This window comes from Cicer arietinum, chromosome 1 (assembly GCF_000331145.2).
Source record: "Cicer arietinum cultivar CDC Frontier isolate Library 1 chromosome 1, Cicar.CDCFrontier_v2.0, whole genome shotgun sequence".
NCBI classification, from domain to species: Eukaryota; Viridiplantae; Streptophyta; class Magnoliopsida; order Fabales; family Fabaceae; genus Cicer; species Cicer arietinum.
The window spans coordinates 1,063,127-1,072,940 of NC_021160.2; the positions used below are offsets into that span (position 1 = coordinate 1,063,127).

At 30.9% G+C, this 9,814-nt stretch overlaps 2 protein-coding genes across 2 annotated transcripts; both read left to right on the forward strand.

Annotated features, from left to right (window-relative positions):
- Window positions 1-329: 329 nt before the first annotated feature.
- LOC101515036 (ribosome biogenesis regulatory protein homolog) lies at window positions 330-3,455 on the forward strand. The gene is made up of 8 exons (XM_004485527.4): window positions 330-585; window positions 690-840; window positions 946-997; window positions 1,117-1,245; window positions 1,962-2,079; window positions 2,666-2,849; window positions 2,970-3,083; window positions 3,205-3,455. The coding sequence occupies exons 1-8, from the start codon at window positions 482-484 to the stop codon at window positions 3,346-3,348; spliced, it is 996 nt and encodes a 331-aa protein (XP_004485584.1). The 5' UTR covers window positions 330-481; the 3' UTR covers window positions 3,349-3,455.
- A 1,209-nt stretch (window positions 3,456-4,664) lies between these two features.
- Window positions 4,665-7,464, forward strand: LOC101515359 (uncharacterized). Its single transcript, XM_004485528.4, has 5 exons — window positions 4,665-5,443; window positions 5,662-5,754; window positions 6,451-6,518; window positions 6,624-6,802; window positions 7,071-7,464. The coding sequence occupies exons 1-5, from the start codon at window positions 4,808-4,810 to the stop codon at window positions 7,217-7,219; spliced, it is 1,125 nt and encodes a 374-aa protein (XP_004485585.1). The 5' UTR covers window positions 4,665-4,807; the 3' UTR covers window positions 7,220-7,464.
- The last annotated feature ends 2,350 nt before the right edge of the window (window positions 7,465-9,814 follow it).

The following is a 9,814-nucleotide window of genomic DNA, read 5'->3' on the forward strand; positions in this document are numbered from 1 at the left end:
TTACACATAGTAGTTATAGATGATTTATATTTGTATATTAGGGATTTTCAACATTTATCTATACATGGGTTACATTTGTATATATTTAGGATTCTTATATTTTTTAATCCATTTATTGATCAATGTTTTTTGACCCGCTCCATTAAAGTCCAAATTGTAACTGATTTAGCCCAACCAACAACAAATAATCTTTTTTATTTATAATAAAAATAAAAGGTAAAATCACAATACGGCCCAAGAAGTCATTGACCCATCCCCCATTCCCACCAAAACCTAGACCCATATTAATATTGTTATATACCAACAAAAAAAAATTAAAACAAAAAAACAAGATTAAAAGAAGCTGTAACAAAAGAAAAAAGGATATTGGAATTCGAAGTTGAAGAAAAGTAGAAAACTGCGTTACCGTCTTCTTCTCCAAACGAACCCTAGTCCCGCCGCCAACTCGCCTTCTTAGTCGTTTCCGGCGAAGTAGAATCACATGGAGATGTTGGAAGGCGAAAAGACCTTCGAGGTCGATCTCGGTAACCTAATGGCCTTCGATTCTCATTTCGCTTTCCCTTCTCAACAACCACCTCTTTCGAGGTTCCTTCCTTCTCCTTCTTCTTCTTACTTTCCTTTTCATTCTATCATGTTACGCATCTTAGTTATTATTTCTAACGCTTTTTCAATTTAACCTAATTTATTAGGCAAGATCTGGTGAACGTGTGTTTACAGAAAGGAACTGAGTTAGTTCAAGCTATCGCAGATTCACTCTTTACTTTGCCTTCAACTGAAGATGTTGATGGTCCCCTCGTTAACTTGCCCGCACCTCTCACCAAATTACCTAGAGAAAAACATGTATGTTCAATTTCATTATTATTATTATTATTATTATTATTATTAATTAATGTTAGTTAATCAGCGAAATCATTTTTTGCTCATTAAGTTTTGTAATGTTTTCAGCTTCCAAAGCCAAAACCTCCAACCAAATGGGAAGCTTTTGCCAAAAAGCAAGGTTAGTTGTGCTGCACATTAACTTAATGCTGCTGCTTCTGTTTATGTTTTCTGAGTTGGACTTGTTTTATGGTATTTTTTTACTTGCTGAACCTTTTATTCTGTTCTGTCGTTTTGCAGGAATTCAAAAACGGAAGAAGGACAAAGTTGTTTTTGATGAGCAATCTGGAACATGGAAACGCAGTTATGGGTATGATCATGCCAATGATGAAGATGCTATACCTATTATCGAGGCAAAACCAACTGATGGTAAATAATTGAACCTCAATCTGCATTCCCTCTCCGGGGCTGCTATTATTTTTGTTTTAAGTGGTTGCAAATGAGATGTGAATAGCCTTTCTTTGAGCTGTGAGTTGTCACTGTTGGACACAACTAGGAATAGGATTTGATTTTGACTTTGGATACTTCATGCGTGGCAAACCTGTTTAACTTATCATGTGTGTACTCAAACAGGCTAACCGTACATATCAAATTAGATTTTGAGTTAGAGCAACTTTGACCTATTTGAAGATCCAAACTATAAAATGGGAACGTTGAAAAATATTGATTATACAGTCTCCTTATGAGCTTTCAAGAATAGTATGTCGTGCATCTATTCAATGAAGTACCCATCAGTTAGGACTTGAAATTTTGGAAGACATTACTTTCAATATTATTATTATTATTATTTTGGTTAAATTGTCTCTTTTGTACTTAATTCTGCATTTTGGAGATACATATTCTTGTGTGTTGATAATCTAGATCAAGTTAGTTTGAAGTTTGCACGTATTTATTTAAAGCCAACTATGAATGCTAGAAGAACCTCTTGTACTATTGTTATTATTTTTCATACTTCTTTTAACATTAAAATATTCATGTGTGCATACAGAATGCATACTTGTACTTCACATTTTTATGGGTTTGATTGTACTGTCGCTCAATGCTGTAAGGTGTTATATTAATAATGGTATTATAACATTTTGCAGATCCAGGAGAGGATCCTTTTGCCAAAAGAAAGGAAAATAAAAAGGGAAGAGTTGAAAAACAGGAGAAACATCGGCTACAGAACTTGAAAAATGCTGCCAAGTTTGGGGCTTTACCTAGGTTTTTCTCTTAACGATTTCCATTTATTAGCCTTGAGGTTTTTATTGCATGGTGGCATTCTATTTTTTTCTATTCTCATTATAATACAACATGCATATTGTATTACTTTTGCGCGTAATTTATTTTGTTGATAATTGGTTCTTTTCTAGAAATCTAGATTTGAGTTGAGTCACACCTTAGCCGGTTATTTATCTGTTGGAAACATAGTGTCAACTGTTTCAAAGTTTGTTGGACCGTTTTGATCTTTTGACATTTGTATACCTTGCACATAGTCATGGCCTCATGGTTTTGTTTTCTTTTGAACAATTTGTCTGATTGGTGTGAAGAAGAGGGCGGGGAGAAATAAAATGTTGAGAAAAAGTGTATTGTCTGCTAAATCAATCAAGGAGGATTTTGTTATCCTTTTCTTTCTTTCTCTCAAGAAAACTAGAGAGGAACCATAAACTTCTCATGAAATCTGATAGTGTCTTATATAATGCTTAAAATATGTGAGATACTAGCTGGCTAATCAGTAATAGTAGCAGTTGCAAAGTACTAATTGTCAAAAAACCACTGGAAATGAAATCTAAATATTTTCCATTTGCAGCCATGTTCAGTTGGCTGCTACTTCTCTGCCCATAACAGGAACTCAAGCAGCACCTAAGAAGGTTACCAAGGATATATTAGGCAACGTAGCAGGAATTGCAGCAACAGCCACAGCTAGTGGTGGGAAATTTGACAAGAAATTGCCAGGAGAGAAGGCTCCACAACATAAAGGAAAATACAGAAAGGTGTGCACCGTGCTCTTACACAAATCAGCTTATTTTATATTTATGTAAATTTTTGGGTGTAGAAGCTGTTATCTTTCATTAGATTTGCTGATTAGCTTCCTTTGTTCTATTTTCATCTAGTTCCTGCCAGTGGTAGAAGGAACAGGAATCGGATCAATGGAGAGAGAGCAAACTGAAAAAATATTGAACAAGATCATGGCCAAGAATTCCCATGACATACTCAATGTTACCAAGGTACATTCAAATCATCTAGTGAAGCAACATGTATTTCAATTTTTGCTAGCACAGTATTTCAAATCATCTAGTGAAGCAACATGTATTTCAAATCATCATAATTGTTCTCTCTGTATTATAGGCTGTCACAGTGCACAATGTGAAGAAAGAGAAAAACCGAAGGAGCGATAAATCGAAGGCTTCATCAACTAATAGCAAATTGAAAACTCAGAAGAAGCCTTTTAAAAAGGGAAGTGCCAAGAAAGACTACGCAAAAGGAAAGTAGTTTAGATTTTATCGAAGCCTGTAGAGTTTTTTGGAAACTCTTTTTAGTGGTTTAATTAAAGTTTTGTAGACGATTATTTTATATATCAATTGTTATCCATTTTATCATGTTTATGTCTTCTATCTAAACATCAGATATCTCGATTGATTATTACACAATTATTGGTAGAGTAAAACTTATAAAGATTTATTCCAAGTAGAAAATGTCGACACCAACACTTTTTTTCTCTTTCATTTGCGAAACTTTTGCCGAAATAGGAAACGAAATTAAGCTCTAACGTTAATTCATTGGAAATTAATACATAATGTACGTTTATAATTTATGGTTTTATATTGAAAAGAAGAAAATTTAAATTTTCAAAGAATTGAAAACTCTCCCTCAAACGTATTTTTAATTGAAAACTGTTTTTGAATTATTGTGTACGTGTACATAGTAAAAGCAATAGTGGATTAATTTAATTCGTTTGTTTTCAAGAAAAGTGAATTCAATTTATCAACAATTAAAACACTTTTTGTATTATGCTCCATTTTTAGAGTAAAATGGCTAGTAATTTGGACTTTTGTTGGAATTTTTTTAATCGTATTTTATTTATTTATAGTCAAATTTTGGGTTATTAGACTAGAAAGAAATACAATGGAAGTTGGTTTGGTGGGATCTGCCATTTCTCGTCATCTTCATTTTTTTTTGTCAAAGATTTGACAACATAAAATATAATAATATGAGATTTAATGTTTTTATAGTATTTTTTCTTCTTTAACTTAGACGTTAATTCATACGTCATACTAATTATTTTTCATTTCTCCCTTCAATTTTTTTAATTATTCTTATGTACATATATATTTTTTTTCTAATAGAAACACTAGGTGTTAAATAGATCTTGATTGCATAATACAGACATACCCCGAGAGTTTTATTGTTGGATTAAAACTAAACAGTTTATATATTATTTAAAGATGGTCTATAGTTAGAAAAGATTTAATATTTTGAAAATTTAAATTATAAATTTGAAACATCCAATGAAATATCCAACGGCCAGAGAAGTCCAGAGTATTTTACTATCCAAGTATTTTTTGTTTTGACAGATGCAATCCCAATCAGTAGTGTTGCCTCTGCCTAAAAGTTGGAAGATGTAGGAAGTGTCTTTTTCATTCTTTATTTTTATTATATATTGGAATGTATTAGATGCATGTAACCGCTTCATGAATTTCCATTCCGCAATTATTGCATTTCAATTTTAGTTTGTTCTTTTCTCGTGTTCTTCGCTCACCGTCTTCATTCAATTCTTATAAAAATTATAATTAAAATAATATTCTAAATGCTTTTCTTTATTGATTCTCATATCTTTCTCAGCTACACAATATTCCAACGCGATATGAGATTCATTGCATCAAAATAATAACACCCATTTGAATTTCTTCATTAACATTCACATTAATCATTTAAAGTTTCATTCTTTTTTATGTTGTCCAAGTTTTCAAGATGCTTCAGCTTCGCCGCTTCCAGAGATTGGTTATACCGTCACTCTTTCACCGTCGCCGGTCTCCGCTCCGTCGTCACCGATCTCGGTGAAGGAACCACCATGCATTGTTGGGTACCTAAATTACACAATCCAAATAATCCAACACTTGTTCTTGTTCATGGTTTTGGAGCCAATGCAATGTGGCAATACGGTGAACACCTTCGGCATTTCATCGCACACTTCAATGTATACGTCCCTGATCTTCTCTTTTTTGGTGGGTCCTTCACATCAAGGAAAGAGAGAACAGAATCTTTTCAAGCTATGTGTTTGATGAAGCTCATGGAGATTCATGGGGTCCACAGAATGAACTTGGTTGGGATAAGTTATGGTGGATTTGTTGGCTTTAGTTTGGCTGCTCAGTTTCCTGATGTGATTGAGAAGTTGGTTTTGTGTTGTGCTGGTGTTTGTTTAGAGGAAATTGATATGAAAAATGGGTTGTTTAGCGTTTCTAGTTTGGATGAAGCTTCTAGTATTTTGTTGCCACAAACTCCTAATAAGCTTAGGGAATTGATGAGGTTGTCTTTTGTTAAGCCTGCTAGGGGTGTGCCTTCTTGGTTCCTTGAAGATTTCATTCAGGTATGTATCATTATCACACACATACCGAACACGACACCCGGAATAATTTGAAAAAAATGAATTAATTGAATGTAATCAAGGGGTCAGTGTCGTGGACACACCTTCGATCAGAGATGTCATTGCTATAGAGATGATTATGCTTCTCTCTTTTCTTATAATCATATGATCAAGTGGTTTATTTATCACATTACTCTTCTAATGAATTTTAATTTGGACAGGTGATGTGCACAGATCACATTGAACAGAAGAGAGAATTGCTTGAGGCAATACTAAAAGATAGACAACTTTCCAACCTTCCAAATATCAAACAGGTATACATGTGTGTCCTCTTACTATGTGTTAAAATTGTAGGTATTCTTTCTTTATTTCTAAATTATACCTTTAGTTTTCCAACCTAGTAGATATGGCTCAGTTGCATTGCTGTCTATGAAGCATTGACATAGACATGAGCACTAGATACAACACTCGCTGACACAGACATAGGCACGAGTACTAGATACGAAACTGACATTGACGCCTAGTAATAATTTAAGATAATGAAAGTGATTGAATTTAACCTATATTGAAATGCGATGCAAGACACACCTTCGATGTGAAGTGTTGATGTTACATGGTTTGTTGTCGTAGTTTTATGGTTGAATGAGCACAAACTTATGTTTGAGTGAATCCATCTCTCATGGTGAATTGACTCAATAAGTTTCTTTCAAACTGAAATATCCAAATAATTTAAAGTTTTTATACTACAATATACTGTTATTTTCAAACATTTTTCCTTGGTCACATCACATGAACATCTGAGATTTTGGGCTTAGTGCCTTGTTTATTTGTGCTTTATCCTCTCTGTTAATAATTCCCAAATCTGTACCATACATCTTCTCATTTGGGATGCATTGATTTCTAGTTATCTATGACACACACAATCACAAAACCCAGCTAGTATATTAACGTTTAACATGATTCACCTTCTTTTGAGTATTGACAACATTTTTTTGTTTTCATTGGAGCAGCCTACTCTAATCATGTGGGGAGAGCAAGATCAAATATTCCCTCTGGAATTAGGCCACAGATTAAAAAGGTGATATTTCAACTCAGTAGAAGTTCATATTTCTGCTTATAATATGTATTGAAAGGGTGCATCGTGTTAAACCAGTTGAGCTTGAATTTCTTCTCTTTCAAGCAGACATATAGGTGAAAATGCTCAAATGGTGATCATCAAGAATGCAGGACATGCGGTAAACATAGAAAAGCCGAAAGAGTTTGCAATGCACTTGAAATCATTCCTCATTGATGCAGACTCGCGCCCCTCCTCGTCGCCTTCTTTGAAAGAGCAAATCCAGAAGACATTTTCGTTCGATTTCAGTAAGTCATAGAACTTGTGTTTTTGGCAAGGGCATCAAGGACATTCAATTTTCCATTTATCTTGGGGAAACTACTTTTTTGTGAAGGAAATTACTACTTTCACTTTGTTGGTCTGTTGCAAGCAAATGACCAAGTTTAATTCATCTACTTTGTTGGTGGAGGAGATATAAATATTAATTTATCAAGCAACTTAAATTGTTTTTCAGAACATATATAGTGATTCACACAAGGGATATCAATGTATAATACTTATTTTGTGCTATTGCAGTCAGGTATTGGTCAGGCTGGGGTGCATTGGCATGGTGTGTTGCTCTATTATTATTGCAGCCAATATTTGAAACCAAATTGTTTGTAATGCTTCTTATCATCTTTTTTCTAAATTTCTCCCTTTGTTTCCTCTTTCTTCATAATACTTAAGATGAATCAGATGCACTCACACAGTATTAGTATCGATTATTTGTTGTAATTGGGAAGTTCTCTTCGTTTTCTATACTCAGTTAGAGTAAAGATCATCTCCATTTTCATAGATAGATCTATTACTATAGTTTTTGAGTATATAAAGAATTTCCATTTCTATAGCGTTGGATACATTAATTCAAACCTTTATATGATGGATCCATTACTTTAATTTTAGAGTATATAAAGAATCTCCATTTCTATCATTTTAAATAATTGATTAAATTTTTAAAAACTAGTTATACCATGGTAATATGGTAAAATATGATTGAAGGTACACATGACATTGTTCTTTACAATGTTAACATATCTTTAAAAGAAGCTTACATCATTAAACAATGAACTTTATGTACTGATTCTTTGATTAAAAACAGTTAATCATGTTTGACTGTGTTTTTACAAAATACAATTGTTTTGAAAGTGGAGAGTGACACGTGGTGATAGTAGTGAATGGTGTTGGTGTTGGATAGTGATGACGATGATGAAGGTTGCAGGGCAATGACAAAAGTTATGGGAAATCCCAAACAAAGTGATAGTGAAGAATTTGGATTCGTCATAATCATTTATGTAATCATGACTCAATAGATGATTTTTTTAAAATAAAATTCTTAAATTTGAAATTTAGACATATTGAACAGTCAATGACTCCACGTGCACGTATATTGTATAGTCTATCAAATAACAATAAAGATAGTGTTAAAGTGTGTCAGATTGAAAATCATAAATATTCTATTATGTGCTGTGTTAAAATACAATTTTCAGAAATCAAAGTTACAACTCTTAATTATTTGAATTAGATTGACGTTTGATATTATTTTACATACAAAAATTGACTGAATCGTCTAATTTAAATTCCACTATTGAAATAAACAATTGCATAAAATTGAGAATTTCTAACCATTAGTGTCGAAGGTGCTAGAGAGTAACGACAATGACAACTTTTGTTTGAAGGTGTCATGCAAAGTTGATGATGGTATTGGCTATTGGGCGATGGTACTGACAATATTGAAGAGTATTAAGTTACAATGATGATAGTGACAAAAGTGTGATCAATAGTATAGTTTAAATTGTATTTCTAAATTACACTTGAAGTAAATTGTGGATATTTTGACTGTTGGGTATATACAATCCAAAATGAAATATAAATAAATAAATTAGAAGAGTTAGAATCATAGTCCACATTCTCTACAAGGAATGGAGGATTGTCGAACAAAAGAAGAAAAAAAAATCTCCATTAACTTAATTATTTAATTATCATTTTTAGTATATTTATAAAATAATATCAACAATTTTTTATCGTAATCAATACTTATAAAAAATTATTTTTGATAAAAATAAAAAAAGATTATTTGATTTATCTTATGACATATTAACTCACAAATAAGATTTTAATAATTTTAATTTTTAAAATTTTATTTTTTTCAAATACAACATAGTAACATTAATAATTAATAAATGGCATAATGAAATTTTTAAATAATTCAATATTATAATAGTTTGATTTTAAAAACTCCTCAAATGAGTTTTAAATCTTCGAACAAAATTTACACCAAGGTTATAAAAATGATCATATTTCAGTAATTTTTAAAGTTTTTATTATAAAAGAATCTAATATTTTAATTCTAAAAAAAAATTCAATTGTTTATTCATGTATTCAACTATCCAAATATACTTAGCCAATTGTTAATTTTTCATTTGTTCATATTTTTAGCATACAAATTTTTTATTTTAATATCTATATACACAAATGTTACGTAAATAAAAGAATTAATTCTTTATTAGTAACTATAATTCAAATAGTAGTCCCGAGAAGAATATTGATATGGATATGCAAATTGATATGTGAATGTATAAGTATCAGTTTAATTAATTTTTGAAAATTGTGAATTTTCAAATGCATAAGTGAAATTCTAAATTATCAATTAAAATAATTTATATGTAAATTTGTTAAATATTTTAACATAAAATTACTTTGATTGACGTTTACGATAACTAATTTGTCCATTCATTCTATTAAAATTCATTTATATCATGATAAATAAATGTTAAATGATTTAAGTTTGAGTTTCATCATTGTTAACTTTAACATTATTTTGTATTGTAAATTATACATTTAATAGTTTTGTAACTTTATTTTGTATTTAAGTTCAAGTTTCATCTTTATTTTGTGAATTATAACTTTAGTTAAGTTCGAGTTTTATTAATATAGTTATTGATTTATTAAATAAAATTATGGTTTCAACTATTATGATTTATTATAATTAACTATTCGATATTTGTCGTAGCATCGATTCCATTATTATATTATCGATGGAGTATAATAAAAATGCTAACAAATATTTTAAAATATTAAAAATAATAATATAATATATAAATCAATACATTTAACTCTTTAAAATTTAATATTTTTCACACAAAACATCAATTTTTTTTTTAATTCCTAAAAGAAGTGCCGTTAATCACTTATTAACATCGACCTATAAAAAAAAATAAGGATGGAATGAGCAAAGCATCTTCCATAACAAGAAAATATGTAAGGTATCTTGGAATAGAATC